This window comes from Coregonus lavaretus, assembly GCF_964263955.1.
Source record: "Coregonus lavaretus genome assembly, chromosome: 29".
Classification (NCBI taxonomy): domain Eukaryota; kingdom Metazoa; phylum Chordata; class Actinopteri; order Salmoniformes; family Salmonidae; genus Coregonus; species Coregonus lavaretus.
The window spans coordinates 24,791,087-24,814,378 of NC_140016.1; the positions used below are offsets into that span (position 1 = coordinate 24,791,087).

General features: G+C 42.9%; 1 protein-coding gene across 1 annotated transcript; it reads right to left on the bottom strand.

The window, feature by feature from the left end:
- Positions 1–3,471: 3,471 nt before the first annotated feature.
- Positions 3,472–16,356, bottom strand: LOC311105224 (FACT complex subunit SSRP1-like). The gene is made up of 18 exons (XM_084147296.1): positions 16,308–16,356; positions 15,652–15,733; positions 14,649–14,834; positions 12,720–12,825; positions 12,299–12,492; positions 11,970–12,070; positions 9,957–10,086; positions 9,686–9,789; positions 9,382–9,510; positions 8,946–9,170; positions 8,782–8,854; positions 7,085–7,217; positions 6,835–6,877; positions 6,307–6,430; positions 5,930–6,097; positions 5,455–5,552; positions 4,114–4,321; positions 3,472–3,982 (listed from the first exon to the last, which is right to left on the bottom strand). Exons 2-18 carry the CDS (start codon positions 15,703–15,705, stop codon positions 3,920–3,922), a joined length of 2,139 nt encoding a protein of 712 aa, XP_084003422.1. The 5' UTR covers positions 15,706–15,733; positions 16,308–16,356; the 3' UTR covers positions 3,472–3,919.
- Between the last annotated feature and the right edge of the window lie 6,936 nt (positions 16,357–23,292).

Consider the following 23,292-nt stretch of genomic DNA (forward strand, 5'->3'; position numbering starts at 1 on the left):
CATTTCCGTCATACTGACACACTCTCTGAGCTCCCTCGGGCGTGGCTAGTTACGAGGCAAAAGTATTATCATCACTATGATTTTGTTAGAAAGCTAAAATCACATTCCTATCTTCACGAAAACATTGTCTTCCTCCTTGATATTTTCTACCCAAGGTAAAGGATGTAACCCTGATATCCACAGTGTAAAAGCTCTTCAAGTCACAATGTTTTTGTTATAACGCCTTTATACCATTTTTAATGACATCACAAAATATATATTAATTTTCCATTTTCCATTTCTCATCATTCCCAACGTTTGGATGTTGAAATATATTGTCCCAATGTTCATTGTTGGATGTTGAAGTTTTTGGGTGGCAAAAAGTATCTGAAACAAAGGCATCCCTTTCAACATACTAGAGTGCCAGAGATTCTCCTCTCTAATTTATGGCACTGTTAAGGTGTCAAGACCGGCACAGCTCCCCGTGGGTAAGAAGGTCTGGTTGTTGTCGGCCATTTGCCAAGCTGATGTGAGGCCTTTGATCCTCACCAAGGGAGAGTCATGACACCTGTATATATAGCATCGCTATTGTCATTTTATTGTGTTACTTTTTTAAACTTGAGTTTATTTAGTTAATATTTTCTTAACTCTTGTTTTTCTTAAAACTGCATTGTTGGTTAAGGGCTTGTAAGTAAGCATTTCACGGTAAGGTCTGCACCTGTAGAATTCTCTGCATGTGACAAATGAAATTTGATTTGATTTGATTGAGGCCTATACATTCATATCAGTTGTGTTCCTCTATTGTGTTCATCTTTCCTTATTTCTATTGTGGATTGTGTTTCTGTGCACCAATGGAAAGTCTACAAAACTATGAGCAAACCAGCCTTTGTATTGAATACATGGAATTGGATTGTGATGGAATTGAATCCTGCACACAATGTGCTTATTTTTTATTTTTTTTATCAGGAATAATACACTACATGACCAAAAGTATGTGGACACCTGCTCGTCAAACATCTCATTCCAAAATCATGGACATTAATATGGAGTTGGTCCCCCCTTTGCTGCTATAAGAGCCTGCACTCTTCTGGGAAGGCTTTCCTCTAGAGTTGCTTCCATTCAGCCACAAGAGCATTAGTGAGATTGGGCACTGATGTTGGGCGATTAGGCCTGGCTCGCAGTTAGCGTTCCAATTCATCCCAAAGGTGTTCGATGGGGTTGAGGTCAGGGCTCTGTGCAGACCAGTCAAGTTCTTCCACACCGATCTCGACAAACCATTTCTGTGTGGACCTCGCTTTGTGCACGGGGGCATTGTCATGCTGAAACAGGAAAGGGCCTTCCCCAAATTGTTGCCACAAAGTTGGAAGCACAGAATCGTCTAGAATGTCATTGTATGCTGTGGTGTTAAGTATTCCCTTCACTGGAACTAAGGGGCCTAGCCCGAACCATGAAAAAATGCCCCAGACCATTATTCCTCCTCCACATCACTCCAGAGAACACGTTTCCACTGCTCCAGAGTCCAATGGCGGTGAGCTTTACACCAATCTAGCCAACGCTTGGCATTGCGGATGCTCGGCCATGGAAACCCATTTCATGAAGCTCCCGCCGAAATGTTATTGTGCTGACGTTGCTTCCAGAGGCTGTTTGGAACTCGGTAGTGAGTATTGCAACGGAGGACAGATGATTTTTACGCATTTCAGCATTCGGCGGTGCCGTTCTGTGAGCTTATGTGGCCTACCACTTCACGCTTTTAGACGTTTCCACTTCACAATAACAGGGCAGAAATGTGTTGAACTGACTTGTTGGAAAGGTGGCGTCCTATGACGGTGCCACGTTGAAAGTCAATGAGCTCTTCAGTAAGGCCATTCTGCTGCCAATGTTTGTCTATGGAGATTGCATGGCTGTATGGTCGATTTTATACACTTGTCAGCAACGGGTGTGGATGAAATCCACTAAGTTGAAGGGGTGTTCACATACATTTGTATATATAGTGTATTTTATTTGATGTGTATGAAATTGTTTGGTGAAATATGCATAAAAGGAGAGTAATTGCCCATAATTCTGCACCTTTGAATCGTTGTACTTCCAATTTGGATCATCATGATTTAGTGACTGCAAAGAAAATGTAATGATCTACTAGGATTTTTTAAAGATAGACTAACTGTTTTGTCTGCTTGGACTCAAGAGATAAGTATGCGTTCATCTTTTTGCAGGCAGTTGGGTTCCTTTGATTAATCTTTTAGCAATTTTGACAGTATAATAGTTTTGATGAATGTATTTATGTTTTGAGAAGGCGACTGCCAGAGTTCTGTCTTCTGAACTCTGTTTAGAAAATCGACATTGTTACAGAAAAAGCTTGAGAAAAACTGTGATACAAAGAGTGCGTACTTTGTGTACAAAATAAGTTTATGCTATCCTTATCTGCCCGTTTAGTGTTCCATCAAAAATATAAACGCAACATGCAACAATTTTACTGAGTTACAGCTCATTTAAGGAAATCAGTCAATTGAAATAAACTCATTAGGCCTTAATCTATGGATTTCACATAAATTGGCAGGGGCGCAGCCATGGATGGGCATAGGCCCACCCACTGGGGAGCCAGGCCCAGCCAGTCAGAATGAGTTTTTCACCACAAAAGGGCTTTATTACAGACAGAAAAACTACTCAGTTTCATCAGCTGTCCTGGTGGCTGGTCTCAGACGATCCCACAGGTGAAAAAGCCGGATGTGGAGGTCCTGGGCTGGCGTGGTTACACATGGTCTGTGGTTGAGGCCGGTTGGACGTACTGCCAAATTCTCTAAAACGACGTTGGAGGCGGCATATGGTAGAGAAATGAACATTAAATTCTCTGGCAACAGCTCTGGTGGACATTCCTGCAGTCAGCATGCCGCTCCCTCAACTTGAGACATGTGTGGCATTGTGTTGTGTGACAAAACTGTACATTTTAGTGTGGCCTTTTGTCCCCAGCACAAGGTGGACCTGTGTAATGATCATGCTGTTTAATCAGCTTCTTGATATGCCACACCTGTAAAATAGATGGATTAACCTTGGCAAAGGAGAAATACTCACTAACAGGGACGTAAACAAATATGCACAATTTGCGATAAATAAGCTTTTTGTACGTATGGAACATTTCTGGGATGTTTTATTTCAGCTCATGAAACATGGGACCAACGCTGTACATGTTGCGTTTATATTTTAGTTCAGTATAGTTGCTTACCTCACAACTACATATTATAGGTGTGTGTGAGTTTTAGTGTTCTTGAGGGTAATTTCAGGGTATATAATATGAACAGGAGACCTGTTTCAATGGGGTTAAACCAAACATCTCCTCTACCAAATACTCCTCCACTCATAAAATGCATTCATGGCCCCATTCCCATACTCCTAAATGGCTTCCTTTATTTGTCCTACCGCCTCCTAAATAATTAAATTTCCTTGAGGACTTCATTTCCTCAAGCTCCCACAAACAACAATCACAAAGATTTTATTACAAAAGATTTATTCATTCAGCTTGAAAACAAAGAAACAAACATGACAATTCAACTAAATTAAAATAAAATAAAAAGCACAGAATTGCAGTTCTTAATTTATCTAAACAGGTCAAAAGGACAAGAAACAACAAAAAAACTCAAGACTGAAGACCCCTCTGCATGTCTCAGTGCTATTAAACTACAACCATCCCCATGGGGCGAATAGAATAGAACCCAGTAGAATCATGGGTAACGTAGTAAATAATAATTCACTTTCTAAGAACGTGTGAGACATACACAGGGAGTACAAGTTATTGGTCCATGTAACGCTTAGTGTGTGTGTGTGTGTGTGTGTGATATGATCTGCATGTGTCTTTGTGCACCTGTCACTGTGAGTAAACTTGTCCAAATGTTCCCTGTTCGTTCTGATGTCATCAGGAGGTCCAGCGAGGCTCCTCCCCCTCTCCTTAGTCAGAGTCCTCCTCAGAGCTGGGGGGCGTGGTCATCACTTCCTCCTCTTCCTCAGACTCCTGAGAGAGCGAGACAGTCGTCACTATGATAATCTCAACATTTCATTTTAATGAATGCTTTGATCATAATGTATGAAAATGGCTACCCGAATAAAGTTATTCCTATTGTTGCCATAGTGACAGTGCAGTACCTTGCCCTTGCTCTTGGGTTTGCCTTTGGCTTTCTTGGCCTTCTTGCGTTCACCGTCAGACGAACTCTCCTCGCTGGAAATAAACTCTCGGCTCTTAAAACTGTCGTTGCCTCCTTGCTCCTTTTCTTTCTCCCCTCCATCAGACTTCCTCTTCTTGCCTCCTGCCTTCTTGTCCTCCTTCTTGCCTCCTGCCTTCTTCTTGCGCTCACTGGTGGACAAACGGAAAGGGAAACGTATGGTCAAGATGGCTGTAGATTTGTGCGTGTGTTAAAAGCAGGGTTACAAGTGTGTGTGTGTGTTTGAGAGCTTGTAAGTGTACCGGGTCGTGTGCGTATCTGATATTCATGGCTGTGTGTCAGGGAGGCTGGTGGAAGGAGCTGTAGTCTATCACAGTGCCATCCGTTTTGTCACCAAAGCCCCATATACTACCCACCATTGTGACCTGTACGCTCTCGTTGGCTGGCCCTCACTACATATTCGTTGCCAAACCCACTGGCTCCAGGTCATCTATAAATCACTGCTAGGCAAATCCCCGCCTTATCTTAGCTTATTGGTCACCATAGCAACACCCATCCGTAGCATGCGCTCCAGCAGGTATATCTCACTGGTCATCCCCAAAGCCAACACCTCCTTTGGCCGCCATTCCTTCCAGTTCTCTGCTGCCAATGACTGGAACGAACTGCAGAAATCTCTGAAGCTGGAGACTCTTATCTCCCTCACTAACTTTAAGCATCAGTTGTCAGAGCACCTTACCGGTCACTGCACCTGTACACAGCCCATCTGTAATTAGCCCACCCAACTACCTCATCCCCATATTGTTATTTATTTTGCTCATTTGCACCCCAGTATCTCTATTTGCACAACATCTTCTGCACATCTATCACTCCAGTGTTAATACTAAATTGTAATTATATTGCACTATGGCCTATTTATTGCCTTACCTCCATAACTTACTACATTTGCACACAGTGTATATATTTTCTATTGTGTTTTTGACTGTACATTTAGTTTACCCCATATGTAACTCTGTGTTGTTGTTTTTAATCGCACTGCTTTGCTTTATCTTGGCCAGGTCACAGTTGTAAATGAGAACTTGTTCTCAACTGGCTTACCTGGTTAAATAAAGTTGAAAATAAATAAATAGGAGGATGGACTCATTGTAATGGCTGGAATGGAATCAATGGAAGGGAGTAAAACAGGTGGTTTCCGTATGTTTGAAACCGTTCCATTAATTCCATTCCAGTTATTACAATGAGTCCGTCCTCTTATAGCTACTCTCACCAGCCTCCTCTGGTGTGTGTGTGTGTGTGTGTGTGTGTGTGTGTGTGTGTGTGCTCTTACTTCTTGGCGGGTGTAGAGGAGCCTCCACCATTCTCTCTGTATTCCTTCATGGCTTTCTCATAGTTCTTCTTAGCCTCCTCTGCTTTCCTGTCCCACCCCTAGCAGAGAGAGACCTTTTGTTATCAATCGGTTTCCCTAAACAATGGTTTAAACACAGTTAGCTAGGATTACTATTATTTTATTCAAAATGCCCATGGAAAGAAGTGGAGAGCACTCAACCAACACGAGTTGAGGTGCAACCAAAAAACTAGATTGGTCGCAACGCTCACTCACCATTAAAAACAGGATTATATTCAAGCAACTACTACATTTAAAACGTAATAGTTGCTTGAATAAAATCCTATTTTTAAGTGGAGGACATTTAAATTCAAAATGGCCAGAAAATGGGAGAAAGAGAGATGGAGAGAGAGAAGAGCAGAACAGAGAGAAATAGACAAACACAGAGAGCAGAGATAAAGCTCTCCCCCTCCCTTACCTCTTTGTCGTCCTTCCCTATCTGTTTCCACATCTCTCCTGCCTTCTTGGAGATCTCTGTGATGGAGATTCCGGGGTTTTCCGACTTGATGCGCTCGCGGCTGGAGTTAAGCCACAGCATGTAGGAACTCATCGGCCTCTTGGGGGCGTTAGTGTCCTTCTGCTTCTTCTAAAACACACACACACAGCGAGAGAGAGAAACACGAGCACACACACTCATATCACATGTGCATAAATACATAAACTATGTAGGTGCTTCCAGATGTCAATATGAAGCTATATTTTTCTCTGATACAATAATAAACATACATTTGACTGTTCATGACACTCCGCACCCATTCCCCCTTCTATATGACTCCCTCTCTCTCTCTCTCTCACCTCTTTGCGTGGCTTCCGGTCCCTCTTCTCCTTCACTACTTTGGCCTTCTTTGCAGGTTTATTCTTTCCCTCGTCATCGCTGCCATCCCCCCCGCTGCCGCTCTCTGACGCGTTACTGTCATACCTGAGGGAGAGAGAGGGGAGGAATACTGTTAGAGAGAGAGAGGGAGAGAGAGGGGAGGAACACTGTTAGAGAGAGAGAGGGAGAGAGAGGGGAGGAATACTGTTAGAGAGGGGAGGAATACTTTTAGAGAGAGAGGGGAGGAATACTGTTAGAGAGAGAGGGGAGGAATACTGTTAGAGGGGGAGAGAGAGAGAGAGGGGAGGAATGCTGTTAGAGAGAGAGAGGAGGAATACTGTTAGAGAGAGAGAGGGAGAGAGAGAGGAGGAATACTGTTAGAGAGAGAGAGGGAGAGAGAGAGGGGAGGAATACTGTTAGAGGGGGAGAGAGAGGGGAGGAATACTGTTAGAGAGAGAGCGGGAGAGAGAAGAACTGAAATGGGCAATGGATGAGGGGTTAAAACTCACTCCTCAGCGACATCACTCTCCTCCCCAGGGTTGAACGACTCATCTAGTAAAAAGAGAATAAAAAACAAGTCACTAACACAGCCCTCCCAAACATGCTGCTCTGTTGGAAATGGAAATCTCACAACAGCCATACATACCTATGACATTTTAAATCTATTAATGAGTCCCTTTGAGATCTCTTACTAGTGAGGCCCTGATTGGCTACGGGAGCGGTCCGGCCACCCTATTGGCTGCGGGAGTCGTCACTCACCGGTCTCTTCGTCGGAGTCGTTGCTGCCGTCTCCCTCTTCTCTGATCTTGCCCTCAGCCTTCATCCTCTCCAGGTAGGCGTCGTGCTGGTCTTCATCGGAGTCACTGTACTCGTTGTTCTTACTCTTCATGCCCTGTCGGGGGGGGGGCAGCAGAGTCAGACTACACTACCCATGATGCTCCAGCAAGGCCCTGCATCTCTATCTCTTCCTACGGACAGCAGGTTAAGGTACAGAAGGGGCTGTGTTCCAACACTTTACAATGGCTTCCTTTCCGTACCTTTAGGACTACTCCTAGGAAAAGGGGAGACCAGGGAAGAATCTCAATTGCATTAACTTGATTCCTCGCATCCTTTCTCTTCACCTCCCTCTCAAAACCCATTGGATGAGAACAATGACTGTATATATGTATGGACAAAGCCATCGATCACGTGACACCATTCATTCCTATGGTAAGACTAAATAGCACATTGAAGACAAATGAAGTTGGTTAAGATGGCGCCTCCTGGAGACATAACATGCGCAGTTTAGCTACTCCAGAAAGTGACGTTGCAGGCTAGCTAAGTGCTGCCCTCTCTCATTGAGTAACTCGAGTTGAAGGCCAACCGGGGTACTGCAGGCTGCCACTAGCAACTAAATTATCCTTATAACTTATTCTGTGTGCGATTTTAAAATAATCAGCTCAAGGACATACATCAGGTGTATTAGAAGCAATTATTGGCACCATGATTGTCTTCTAAACAAATTTTTTTTTTTTTACAAGAAGACTGACCACAAAGATAGACATTTTTCCATTCACTATAATGGGGGATCACGTTTTCTGCAAACAATGCCTGCAATACCACGATCAGCATTGAACCGCTGTGGCTTCAATGAGGGAGGGGGCAGTCGTTCTCCCCTGGATGATGTCAGAGATCCTTCCCCTCTGACCTTCTCATCAGAGAGGTTTTGAGGAGGCGAAGAGAGGATGCGAAGAATCAAGGAGATGCAATTGAGATTCTCCCTAGGTGAAAAGCTAAGAAGCTATACAAACAGGAGGAAGTGGAGGACAGGATCATTTGTAGTTCTTGACCGTTCAGGTGACCCCAATGTAGTTGTTTGTTACCATGGCATCTACCACCCAGGGCAACGAAGTGGGCCGTTGACGGACAGAGTGGGCTATGTTTATATTACCAGAGAGCATTATGGGTGAAAAATCAGGACTTCCTGTATTTGGTTTAGAGGAGCTGTTTCGTCTTTCAGTTAAACCACTGCAAAGCCTCGGGCAATACATTAGTCAAGACAATGCAGGCAACCAACCACACACACACACTCGCACCTCTCTCTTTTTCACACACACACACCGATACATCTCTAGATGTCTCTCACACAAAAAATAGCATAATCATAAACCGATTAGTAAATCATTTATGGCCATTCACAGCAATCAACCCCCATGATTAGAATTTTAGCACCCTCCTCTTCCCCATTCAACACACAGACACCCCCCCCCACTCCACCCAACACTCCATGCGAGCAGTAATCACTCCAAACCAAAAACCAAGCCAACACTCCCGAACCCCGTAACCATACCAACCTTCTTCTTCAGGATTACACAACAGACACACAAGAAAAGAGCGAAATCCGTCAATATTTCTAAACACATCTTGGAGGAGAGTTGAATGTATTTCCACCACAGTAAACATCTCCTAAAGGTTACCTCCTTGAATCCTCTGTTCTTGATGTTGAGTTTCTTGGCATTTACAAAGTCAAACAGCTTCCCATACTCTTCTCTGTGATGGACAGAGGGAAAAAAACAGAAACCATTCATCAGGCAAAGAATCTATACGGTTGTGTGTGTTCGTTTCTAAGTCCCCTCCATACCTCTCTATGCTGCTGAAGGTGAATTGGTTCCCCTGCTTGGTCTCCACCTCGAAGTCGAAGGAGCGCGTTGTGGTGGTGCCTCTGGCGAAGTTGACACAGGAGATCTCCTCGAAGCGCAGGTGCACGGGGGGCTTGTGCACGTAGATGAAACCCCTCTCCAGGGGGTAGAGCAGGCCTGACTGCGCCTTGTAGGAACACGTTATACACTGGGCCCCAGGGGTGTTACTACAGGGGAGAGGAGGGGAGGGAGACTCAATTATGAAATACATGACAAAGTTCTTTATGATAATATATGTGTTTATAATGTAGTCCTTACGAAGAGGAACGGTGTAAGCGCCACAGGGTTTAAACTTCAGAGGGAGGAGGAACATTGGTGCATATCTGCGAGTGATTCTGCAAGCGTGTGCGTGTTGTGCGGGTGCGTGTGTGTGTTTACCCCTGGAAGTTTCCGGGCACGGTGATCTTCCTGTTGACCAGAGCCTTCATCACCCTACTGACCATCTCGTAGAGAGAACCGGACATGTTCTTACTGAGTTTCCCTTCATAACGCTTCTCCACCTCCTCCCTACGGAGAGAGAGGAGGGATGGTAGAGGGAGACAGAAGGGAGAGGGGGGGGCGCAAAGAGAGAGGAGAGAGAAACAGAAATTGTATCAAGGGATTCTCGCCAGCTAACAATACGGGTTCATTGTTCCTCTCCCATGTGGTGGTTGCGCTGCTGTCGTGTTTTTCTCCCACTCACTCGCTCATGTTGAGGGTGAGGCTGAGCTCCTCCTCCTTAGAGAAGAGCAGGATGAGGAAGTGGTAACGCGTCTGTCCCTGCTTGATGGGCGGGTCCAGACTGATCTATAGACGGAGGGAGGGAGGGAAGGATTGTGAATTGAAGACGACGGCATGGGGTTTAAAGTGAGCATGACTGTTGTCCACATGTTTGGTGCCTAACACAACTTAATACAACCTACACTCGACTGTCAACCACTCACCTCAATCAAACACACACACAGTACACTTACCACGAAGAACATCTGCCTCTGGTCCTTGTGTGGTAGCAGAAAGAGACGCAGCACGGTAGTGTAGGGGATCTTGTAGTCAAACGTCTTACCATGGAGGTGGAGGAAAGCAGGGTAGATGAGGATATCATACCTGACACAGAGAGAAGAAAGATGGTGAATGAGGGCAAGAAAGAGAGGAAGACCTTTGTTCAAAGTAGGTGTTTTTCTTGTAGGTAGCGCTGAGAGACTAACCAACATTTAGTTTTTTGGGTGGTTATTAAACAACGAATTGACCTACGTCATTTTTTGGGGAGTCCAACGCGCCGTTTCTCTAGTGAAAAATCAAATCATTCACAAAATAAAACTATGTGGGACGCTTGGGCCGAAGGGAGTTAAAATTTTCACTAAGCAAATATTTAACCTAGTTCTGCGCAGAAACGTGGTAATTAACTATACTGAACAAAAATATAAACGCAACATGTAAAGTGTTGGTCACATGTTTCATGAGCTGAAATAAAAGATCCCAGAAATCAAGAAGCTGATTAAAAAGCATGATCATTATACAAGTGCACCTTGTGCTGGGGACAATAAAAGGGCACACTAAAATGTGCAGTTTTGTCACACAACACAATGCCACAGATGTCTCAAGTTTTGAAGGAGTGTGCAATTCGTATGCTGAGTGCAGGAATGTCCACCAGAGCTGTTGCCAGATCATTTAATGTCCATTTCTCTACCATAAGCTGCCTCCAAAGTCATTTTAGAGAATTTGGCAATGTCCAACCAGCCTCACAACTGCAGACCACGTGTAACCACGCCAGCCCAGGACCTCCACATCCGGCTTCTTCACCTGCGGGAACTCATTCTGACTGGCTGGGCCTGGCTCAACAGTGGGTGGGCCTTGCTCGCAAGTGGGTGGGCCTATGCCCTCCCATGGCTGAGCCCTTGCCCAGTCATGTGAAATCCATAGATTAGGGCCAAATTAATTTCTTTCAATTTAATGACTTCCTTATAACTGTAACTCCGTAAAACCGTTGAAATTGTTGCATTTATATTTTTGTTCAGTATACAATGACCATAAATCATTGCGCCTGTTTTTTATGTCACGGACAGAGACGGATCAGAGAGGAATAGGCGAAGCAAGAGGTTTCACTCTCGCCAGAATCTGTCCAAAATAAGCCCAATGCATTTCTATGGGCTTATTTCGGACCTAAGCTTGTCACCTGCCTTCCCGCCTTTGGGACAATGACTCCCATTGTTAGGGCGGAGACATGAGCATCTCATCATTATATACAGATCTCTGGACGGATACACTTTTACGGCTGCTACGTTAGTTTAGATATACACAGACTGTATGAGAGAGGAATGTACACAACACAATGAGGAGAGAGAGGGATTGAGACAGTTCTGGGAAGTATGCCTTATCTACTTTGAAGAACTAGTAAAATGATTGTCAGACAGCTCTGCAGCATACTTAGGCAGGCTAGCTAAATAGGATGACTAAAGACACTACAGTATGGGGAGCACATCATGTTAGATGGCCTGGCTGACTGCTCCTGCCTGAGCAGAGAAGAGATGACTTTAAGGAATTAAACATGATAAAGTCAAAAAATTAAAAAAAGTAATATACACAACTTAATTATTTCATTATTTCATGGTAATTTCCTATTTTTTCTATTGATGTCTACCCAATGTGGACCTGACAATTGAATGTTCACCATTTTGGGCTTTGGAATATCCATTAAAAAGCTCCAAAACCATTGTAATGTCATTATTTCATAATGCATTTAAAATGTTGTTGTTTTATTAATTATCAAAAACCGTGATATTAAAAAAATAAAAAATCTAACAAACCTTCAAAGAAATCACTAATCGCTCAGCTCTACTTGTCTGTGGTGGTTACTATTTGGAAGGGGGGATGGTATTGAGCCAAGTGAACACTTTGCGGATGAATCTGATAAGTGTAGAGTAACATTATATAAAACAATGATGGCTAATACTGATGAATAGTGGTTGGTGGTGCTGATGCCACAGTACCTGCCCCTGGGTGTGAGGCACTGCAGCTCTTTGAAGACACACACAGCATCTCCTGTAGCCTGGATCACATCTGCCTTAGACAGCACGTTCGCGGCAAACGCCTGACAGGAAGGAAGGTTAAAACAGGAATAACATCAATCACTGCATCATTGATGTTGGTGTGAAAAATGAACTGTTTCTGAGTACATGACAGCTGTAGTGTTAGCGCCATCTGCTGGGGTAAAGCCAGTAAGGCACTGACGTTCACTCCATTCAACCAGCAGCAGTACAGAGTGGTTGTTTAGTTAGTTCTATCCTTGGTACAGGTCCGGTAATAGAGCGTGGGTTACCTCCACAGGGTCTGCCCCCTCGTCTACGGGGCCGGGGGGGACGTAGAAACGAACTTCCATGAGAGAGACCTCAGCGTCATCATTCTGGTGGAACTCCAGCATCACCTCGTTCTTCCCTGTCGCACACTGGGACACGCTGGCCAGGGGGATCTCAAACACTGAGCTGTCATTCACATCAAACGACAACAATGGACCTGCAGAGGGAGAGAGGGGAGAGAGAGGAGAGAGTTAAAGACTACAGCTCCCATAATGCAGCACAGCTGGAGGAACGCTACAACGAACTCTTCAAGAGAGATCCAGAGAGATGAAAAAGATGGTTTTGAAAACGTCCAAGCCATCCAAGAGGAAACTATAGAACGATTAGATCCTCTGCTACGGTGTTGTGTGATGGGTATTTAGAGTTTTAGTGGGTGTGGTTTACCAGAGAATTTAGCAGTGCCCCAGTTCCAGCCCTTCACACACATGTCCTTCTCTGTCAGCTCCACCTTGTAGTTGGCCTTGAAAAACTCCGAGATCCTCTCATAATCCTGCCGAGGGAGAGAGGAGATGTGTGGAGGGGGAAAGGAAGAGAGGAGATGTGTGGAGGGGGAAAGGAAGAGAGGAGGAAGAGAGAAAGTGAAAGAGAAAAAACTGAGTAGAAAGATGTTCTCAGTTAAATCCTTACTTCCCCCACTATTCTGAAAAACACCCCCCCTTTCCTCCCCCTCGATGCGGGGGCTAATTAATCAAAGCTCAATTATGGCCCCTCCCGCCACTCGGCCCCCTGGGACGCTGGAGGTGAATGTAATCCGTCCGCTCTCTCCGCCGCTTACAATCAGCCTGTTTATTTATCCTGCAGGCCCGATTAGAGCTGGGGCACACAGACACACCGCAATCACTTCCACATGTGTGTGAAGGACAAAGTGTGTATGTGTGTGTGTGAAAGAGGAAAAAGAGTGTGTGGGAAAGAGAGTTTATGCACCTGGGTATCAGCTTGTCTGTTAGGTTGTTAGAGAGTGTGAGAGCCCACAGTGTGTGTGTGTGTGTTGGACAGCGAAAGAGAATATACATCAGTGTGTGTGTGTGTGTGTGTGTGTATAGGATATCAGATCAGTGTGTTGACTGCATCTGTGAGTGTGTTTGTGAAGATGTATGAAGGCATTGTGTTTGTGTGACAGCACGTGTATACAGATCTAAGTGTGTTTACATTTCTGAGTATATACTGGATATAAATCTGTGTGTGTGTGTGTATAATGAGTGGCCTGTAACTGTGTAAAGACGTACATATCAGTGTGTGTACCTGCTGTCCTCATCAGCCCGTGTTAAGAGCTGTCTCTCATTACCGCTTTGGCAGAGTGCTGTTGCTTACCTCACACAACAATAATAAATCACACTCATCCCAGTCTTCCCATCCACTATCCACACAGAATCACTATATGCATAAACACACACACCAAACAACAGTTCCAATCCTCCACCCCATAGCTGTTCCATTCCACCACCCCTCTTCCTCTCCCCCTAACTAATATGATGCTCTGTAACACAGACGCTGCCATAGGATCTTCACACCAGGGTGCTATGCATTAGCAGACACCGTAGCAAAGTATTTTAAACGAAAACAAGCCCTTCTCATTGGACAAGATCGTCCCTCCCCGTGTCGGCCCCGGCTTTGTTTCCGTTTTGTGCCTAGTGAATAGAACCCAGTTATGGCTAATACAGTGGAGTCCTGATCAATACAAAGCAAACTCCGTTAAAGAGCGGTGTGCTTCACAAGTAGTACCAACTTAGTAAACAGATGACTTCTGATACGTGGATTTCAAAACTCGCCGGCGCACTTCACCACTCCTAAATCAAATAAATTATCATTACTTGTTTAGGACAGACATTCAAAGCATTGAGTATGCATGGGGAGTGGGCTGAGGTGGTGTTTAACCAGAGGTGTCACGGAACATGATATAGAAGGTGAATACATCAAACTGACTGACTGGCTGGCTGCTCCATTAACCTATGTTTGAATTCCTCACCAGTGACAGTGTGCAGGATAATAAACAATGACATCATCGTCTGAACCCACACAGTCAGAAGATCCCATTTTCAAATATACACTGATTAACCTCAGGAGACCAGCCTTCCTTCTCTCCCTCTCCAGCAGCACTGGTAAGGCTAGATTATACACAGATCCACTCTTACACTCACTCTCAAGCACGCACACACAACCTGTGAACAGATAAACAAATGTATCTAAAAGCTCACCGGACACCTACCCACGGAATTCTCACGAAGAAAACCACAAAACCACAGCAGACACAGACAATCACACAACCATTTTCAAGCAAATTCTCTCACTCGTTCACACACACCACTGCCTCACCGTGTCTCTGAAGCCGTCATATTTGTAGACATGTCCGGTGCTGGTGGCCAGTTTGATGCCGTGTCCCAGACATACACGCCTCCATGTGGCCTGAGACAGCTCTGCTGCCGGGATGTTGTCCACCTTCCCTGTCTTACTGCTCTTATACACCAGATTCTGCTTACTGAACCGCAGACGACCGTCGTTCTGCAGAGAGACCACTCACTCATAAATACACTTAGGCTATCGTCTTCGCCAAACTTGTGGTCATTTATTTGTCTATCAATTACAACAGGGATTCCCAAACTTTTCCACTTGGTGGCCCCCCTTCCAGCATTGGGGAACAAAAAAAAAAAAACCTTAGCTGACATGGGCTAGTCGATCAGGACATTTCTGACAAGTTATAAATAGCTCTCTAAGGTGTGCAATGACTAACATGAGATGAGGAACTGATGATGCACAACCCATTTTTTAAATTGCACCTTGTGCATTCTACTATTACAACTTTCAAGAGTAATTTTAAAGCCAGACTGAGTCCCAGGGGGGGGGGGGGGGGACCACTGAATTGGGAACCACTGAATTACACTACCAGATTTTCCTTTGCAAAAAAGAAAGCACAAAGCAAAGACTTCACTCTATGGTCCTTTAAAATCTACTTTAGTCAAATATTGTGCGCTATAGCTAGCAAATTAACAAATGTGACTGGGTGAAAAAATAAGAAATGAAGTCTGCTTCATGTTTTGTTTCCTTCCCATCCTTACTTCCTAGTATCGTGACAACCCTAATATCCATGCTACCCATGTGTACTTCAATCCTGATCCCGGAGACCCACAGGGTGTGCAGGCATGTGTTCTACTTTCATCCTAGGCAGGACTAACACCTGATTCATCTAAGCAGGTGTGTTAACTAGTACTGTGCTACAACAAAAGCCTGCACACCCTGGGGCTCTCCAGGACCAGGATAGAAGGACACTGGTTTGTTAAGACACTGATGGTAGATGGCATGAGGTAAGCTAGTTACTGACCCAGGACCCCTTGGATTCCTGGTAGATCTCGTTGAACTCAAGCGTGTCTCCCATTTCTGCCTCCGCAAGAACTGATGTTCAGCTGCGTACACAGAATAAGATATTGTCAAACAGTTAGTTAGCAATGTTATTAATTTGTAGAGGAGCCCAAGTTGTAATAGCTAACTAGCTAGGTAGCAAGCTAATTCCTTTGAGTCAACATGTGAGTGTTGTTGACATTTCATTTAGTATCTAGCTAGGTTAAATCAAACCATGTAGTTTGGCTAGCTAGCCAATAACAACAACCATGAAGCTAACTTAGTTAGCTAAATATTTACAAGTGACAACTCAATGCGGGTATAAAAGCTTAGTATTGAGAGAACAACAATAAGCAAACTGTAGCTAGCTGCTTTCTTTGTGGCTAGAACATGCCGATACTAGCTATTTAGCTACCATAGTTAGCTGGCCATTCGTACTAGCGATGTGGCTAGTAAATGGATGCCAGTTTGGCTAGCTGGCTAGTGATTATGTGGCGTTTCTTCGCTAACTATTTGACTCCTATGGATCAATAGTAGCTAGGCCAATTTTACTGGTCTCAACTGTTTGGTTTTATACACATTTACTTACAATCCACTAAATATCTCCCTGAATAAAACGAACAAACTTTGATGTCTTACTGTCAATGTGATGAGGAGACCTCGCTGTTTCCCGCGTGAAGCATCAGCCCAAGAGCTGACGTCACCGGAAATAATCCGTAATACTTTTGAATTTACTTCCGTTTCGTTCTAATTTCCAGAAAGTAACACTTTTCAAAGATGTTCTGCCTACCGTGTAGGTCTTTCGTCTGACACACATAAACAACTTGGCTTAGAAATAGGTGAGAATTGTTTGATACGAATGCTTTCAGTCATTAAGGTAGGCCTACTTGTCTCCTGTTATGAAATGCAAAGAAACCTCTCAAAGTTGTCAGGACCGCATGCAATAACTGCTCACCACCACTAAGGGGTGCACGCAGCAGCCTGTTGTTATAAAATGCGTGAGAGGTTCTCCAATTGAATTGCTCATTTGTGACGATGGATGATGATGAAGCTACAAGATTCCCCACCAGTCCTGTCCAATATAGCCTACTGTACCACTTTGGCAGAGGAATTACGCTAATAGGTTACTGAAATCCTGTAAAAGCTTTGTAATATCCTGTCGCCTTGTTCCAATATCAACATACCATGACTACTACTATGAGCATACACATATCAATGTTTTGACAATAATTAAATATTAGTTTTGAAATTGTTAGATTTAACAAATAATTATCTCTGTCTCTCTGTCTCTCTGTCTCTCTCTCTCTCTCTCTCTCTCTCTCTCTCACATACACACACACACACACACACACACACACATCATACGCAGCCCCACACTATGGGTACACAATGGCACATGTTGACTGACAGGTGAAGGTGAGAGAAGGAGATCAGACTAATCTAACTGTCAATAAAGCTAATGCCAAAGGAATGAATATAACACAAAGGAGAAAGTTAGGAGTGGAGCAGGCAAACATTCACATAGGCTAACACACACACACCTAAATACACAATGACCGCACACATACAGACGCATCACGCTCTATTCATAGAGCTTATTTACTTAATTTTTAATTCGCTGAGGTAAGGCTATATGCCATTGACAAATATCATGATGAAACATGAAACGAATGAAATAATGATATGTTTGATGAAAATGAAGAATCACAGAGATAGAAATTAGTTGTGACAAGTTCGAGTCTCGTGCTTCCAACGACGCCTTCAAGTTTAGCGATGCGTCAACTTGGTGAATCACCAGGAGAATAACTAAAGAAAGGAGGAAAAGGATGGGAGGGGGAAAGAAGGGGGGCAGAAAAACTTTCTCCCTCCTTACAAAAACCCTCCGCCGTCAGTCAGTCTGTCACACAGACCACACACCCGTCAAGTCTGCGGACGGTCAAAGTCAGCCAGGCGGATTTGGTGCGCACACCTCGGCTTTTATAGACAGCGATATTTTTTATCAACTCACAAATGTTTAATTAGAGAGAGTGTAGTTCCATGGACACTGGATTCAGAAGATTATTTTTTCAAGAGAAGATACTTCAAGCTAGACTAATCAAGGGAAAATAAAGTTGATGGAGAAAAGGTTTGAAAAGGTTAAACCAACAAAAGAGATACTAATTCATCATTACGCAATTAGTCCAGGAGTCTTTGGATAAAGCCCTGCTGATTTAATCAGTGCGCACTGAAAGGAAATAAAGGATTTTGCGAAAATTAAAAATGCATTTTGGAGGTAAGTCCCAGTAAAAATAATCACGGCTAAATATCTTCCACAATAACATTCTTATAAAAATGTGTATTTATTTATTTATTATTATTATTATTATTATTATTATTATTATTATTATTATTATTATTATTATTATTATTGTTATTATTATTATAGCATATTTAATATTTCAATATCCTGAACCGATGGCTTTTACAAATTAATATTTTACAAACATACCAGTGGCATTTCAGTTATTTTATCATTTTTAGATTATCCACAGTAGAGGTTCCCAGATAGTTGTATATTTTGGATAATAATATGATGATGACAAGGTGAATTTGCACTTCGTTTCCTGCACCACTTTTCTCAAACTTCTAATTACATTTCAATAGAAATGAATCCTGAATATCTTTAGATAAGTGTAGAAATCCCTTCTCAAATATATACAATTGTAGTAACATAAAGCATATTCACAAGATAACAAATACTTTAACACATTTTATATGAGAATACAGAATAATTATAATAGATTAACTTTTGTCTGCATATATCACAAACAAAATACAATGGCCTCCAAAGAAATGCTATAATGGCACATTGTACATTTTGATACAAAAAATTTGAACATATCCTGAGATAAAATGTGTGGCCCCTTTTATAACATTTTCGCTTCGAAAACATCCTTGTTCTATTTAAAAAAGGAAGTTACAGTGTAGGACATTGAGGAGGCAATTTGATCTGAATGTAAGTTTTCACAAGCTTGTAGAAATGACAAATGTTTTTGAAATGAGTGATAGTGTGTGTGTGTGTGTGTGTGTGTGTGTGCGTGTGTGAATGGAAAGTTTCCTTCATTGTAAAGAATGGCTTGGGTTGAGAGGGGTCAGAGGCAGCTAAAGCCCTTGTCTAGTTAGCTGTCACTGATATGAGAAAGTACATGATTCACGTTAGTCAGGGTGTGAGAACACACACACACACACACACACACCTGCCCCTTGGGACAGCTTGTGCGGCTGCTGTTCCATGTCTGTGAAAGGGGGAAATGGAAAGGGAGGTTAAACATTGTGTGACGAAATGATGCTATAACCATTAAAACAAAAGAAAATAGGCTAAAGAAGATCCTTTCTCTTTCCTCTCTCTCTCCCCCCCCTCTCTCTCTCTCTCTCTCTCTCTCTCTCACTCTCTCTCTCTCTCTCTCTCTCTCTCTCTCTCTCTCTCTCTCTCTCTCTCTCTCTCTCTCTCTCTCTCTCTCTCTCTCTCTCTCTCGCTCTCTCTCTCCTCTCTCTCTCCCTCTCTCCCACACTTTCAGGTGGTCTTCAATATAGAAAGATTAAAATAACTAACCCCCCCCCCCCCCCCCCCCCCCCCCCCCCCCGCCCCATAAAGCTCATTCAATATCACTTATATAACTAAAGCACTTGAAACAAACTCAAGTTGTCCAAGATACTTTGAGCAAACAAAGAATATAAACCACAAGTTTAAACAAACAAAACATATTGCCCTTGACCTCTCGCTCTCGCTCTCTCCCTCTCCCTCTCTTTTCTCTCTCTGACACACACACACTTCATATTATGGCTGTAAGGGTCAATTAGTGTCGGTGCTTTAGATAACAGTGTTTTGGTGTCCGTGCGTTGTGACACCAGAGCATATCCACTCCGTTCAAGGGTTCAAACCCACGCCTGGATCTAGAGCAGAGAGACAGAGGAATACAAGAGAAAGCAAAGAGAAAGAGAGAAGGAATGAGGGATGAAAGAGAGAGAGATTGACCCTTCACATCCTTTGCTCAGCCCCATCCTTGACTCTTTGTGTGTGAGAGAGGGAGAGATAGAAAGAGTGAGAGTGAGAGAAAGAAAGAGATTGAAAGAGATTGAGTAAGAGAAGGAGAGAAAGTGGTGGTGCAGGGTTAATGCAGTACAGATTCCCTATTGACAGGAGTTAGCAGCACCCAGAGGGAAAGAGAGAGAGGGAAAGAGCAAGGGAGAGGGGGAATGATATAAAATGAGTTGGTCACGCTTTGAACAGTTACACATGCTGTTTACATTTTTCCCAAATTAACATGGCCCCTCGCTTCACCAAACCCACTTACCATCGCTCTCTCTCTCTCTCTCTCTCTCTCTCTCTCTCTCTCTCTCTCTCTCGCTCTCTCTCGCTCTCTCTCTCTCTCTCTCTCTCTCTCTCTCTCTCCCTCTCTCTCTCTCTCTCTCTCTCTCTCTCTCTCTCTCTCTGCCTTTCCCATATTCTCTCTTATCCAAGTCCCTTTGCTCCCTCTCTTCCTCTCTGTGTTTCTCTCTACCTCCCTCTCTTTATGTCTGTCTGTCTCTCACTGTCTCCTTTAGAACCCCCCATTCCCCCTCCTTTCTCTCCCTCTCCCCCTCCTCTGATATTCTAAAGCAGAGACAGACCGGATAAATTGAATGGAAGGCTCTTGTATGTTTTTTTTTTGCGTATTTATTTTTTAAGAGTAAGCCGGGGGTGGGGAGTTAGGCTGAGCAGGGGGAGGTAAATTAGAAACCGAAGTCTGAACGTCTGAATGTCTGAAAAAAGGAAGGAAGAATGCAAAGCGGTAGATGGAGGGGATGAGGAAAGCTAATTAGAGAAAGGAAGAGAGGAAGGCAATTAGGTACAGAAGAAAGGAGAACTGAAATAGAAGGGGGAAGTTTGAGGGTTCAAAGAGGGAAAGAAAGAGAGAGACCAATAAGTGAACATCGAAGGAAAGAAGGAAAGAGACATAGAGAAAGCTAAGAGTGATCGTTAATGGTGGATGGAAAACTGAGAACAAACAGAGTGTAATAAAAGCAACAGTAAGAACAATTAAAGGCAGATTTCTATTTCTATGGGAAGGAGAATAAGAGAGGGAATAAACAAATTCAGGTTGGCTTTTATTGTCATGAATCTTACCCTGGAGGCAGCTCTGCAGAGTGGTCACTAGCTGGTGTAACAGATGTGATCGTACTTCGTAACTCTCTTGTGTTGTTTTTAAATAAAGGAATACCCAGCCAGCGGTCCCAGTTGATTGTTGTTTATTCTGACGATAGACACAAGGAAGCACATTAGATGTGCAGGACAACAGTATGTTGATGGCTGTAGATTCGTGATTTGTCTGTTAGCATGGAAATAACTGTGAATTAGCAGGGAGCTAATGTGACCATTACAATTAGATCATTTTACATTTTTTTACATTTTAGTCATTTAGCAGACGCTCTTATCCAGAGCATACATTATTATTATTATAATTTTTTTCATACTGTTGCCGTGGGAATCGAACCCACAATCCTGGTGTTGCAAGCGCCATGCTCTACCAACTGAGCTACACAGGGCCCATGATCATGCTAGCTAACTTGCTCTTACAGCAATAACATACAAAAGCACATCCCAGGATGTCCCCAATATCTAACAGGTACCGTAAACATATACATACACATCAGGACATGTACTGTACATAGTCAACTCGTACACGTTGTAAATATAAAAGTAGAATTTAGTATTTCAGAACGTGAACTATCGCTTACATATCAATATCAGACTGGGAAGAATTGATCTTCGCAATCTCCCCTTATCTGCAAGCGTAACCAATGGTATAACACCTTTTATTTTATTTATATTTTTTTATTAACCTTTATTTAACTAGGCAAGTCAGTTAAGAACTTATTCTTATTTACAATGACGGCCTACCAAGAGACAAATGGCCTCCTGTGGGACGGGGGCTGGGATAAAAAAAAAAATGTAGGACAAAACACACATCTCGACAAGAGAGACACCACAACACTACATAAAGAGACACCTAAGACAACAACACAACATGGCAGCAACAACCTCATTGATATGTAAATTCAACAAATCCATAGGAATACATAAACATCGAATACATATTTCTTCAGTGTCCCCAATGCCTAACCCTAACCTTAAATTAAGACCAAATAGCTCATTTTAGTTTTCATTAATTTTTATGATATAGCCAATTTTGATTTTGCAGCTGACTATCGCTCAGTTCTGCCTCCAGGGGAAGATTCATGACAATAAACGTCAACCTGCTAAACAAATGGGGAGAAAAAGAGTGAAATCAAATCATTAAGAGAGAAAGAGATAAGTACAATTATAAATAGAGAGCACATAGAGTTTGTTGGAAGCAATAAATAGAGAGGGTTTTGTTGTAAACGTAAAATTGTATTGTATGTTTTATTTCTCTCTTTATTTCCCCTTTGTTTTTCTGTCATTGATGTTCTTTGGCAATCCAGGGTCCATTCCATGCCAAGTAGATCAAGTAGAATTCCAATATGAACTCCAAGAAGATATCTCCAGGGATAGGAGATGGGGGGAGTTTGTGTGTGTGTGTGTGTGTGTGTGTGTGTGTGTGTGTGTGCATGTGCATATGTGTGTGCGTCGACGTGCTTGTGTGATTGTGTGCATATGCCCACGCATATGTACAGTACCTTCAGAAACTAATCACATCCCTTGACTTTTTCCACATTGTGTTGTGTTACAGCCTGAATTTAAAATTGATTAAATGTAGATTTATTTTGTCACTGGCCTACACACAATACCCCATAATGTCAAAGTGGAATTATGTTTTTTGAAATTTTTACAAATTAATTAAAAATGTAATGCTGAAATGTCTTTAGTCAATAAGTATTCAACCCCTTTGTTATGGCAAGACTAAATACGTTCAGGAGTAAAAAGGTGCTTAACAAGTCCCACAATAAGTTGCATGGACTCACTCTGTGTGCAATAATAGTGTTAAACATGATTTGAATGACTACCTCATCTCTGTACCCCACACATACAATTATCTGTAAGGTCCCTCAGTCGAGCAGTGAATTTCAAACAGAGATTCAACCACAAAGACCAGGGAGGTTTTCCAATGCCTCTCAAAGAAGAGCACCTATTGGCTGATGGGTAAAAAAAAATAAAAGCAGACATTGAATATCCCTTTGAGCGTGGTGAAGTTATGAATTACACTTTGGATGGTGTATCTTTACACCCAGTCACTACAAATATACAGCCGTCCTTCCTAACTCAGTCGCAGGAGAGGAAGGAAACCGCTCAGGGATTTCACCATGAGGCCAATGGTGTCTTTAAAACAGTTACAGAGTTTAATGGCTGTGATAGGAGAAAACTGAGGATGGATCAACAACATCGTAGTTACTCCACAATACTAATCTAATTGACAGAGTGAAAAGAAGGAAGCCTGTACAGAATAAAAATATTTTAAAAAATGCATCCTGTTTGAAGAAAGGCACTAAAGTAATACTGCAAAAGATGTGGCAAAGCAAGTCACTTTTTGCCCTGATTGCAAAGTGTTATGTTTGGGGCAAATCCAATACAACACATTACTGAGTACCGCTCCTTATATTTTCAAGGATAGTGGTGGCTGCATCA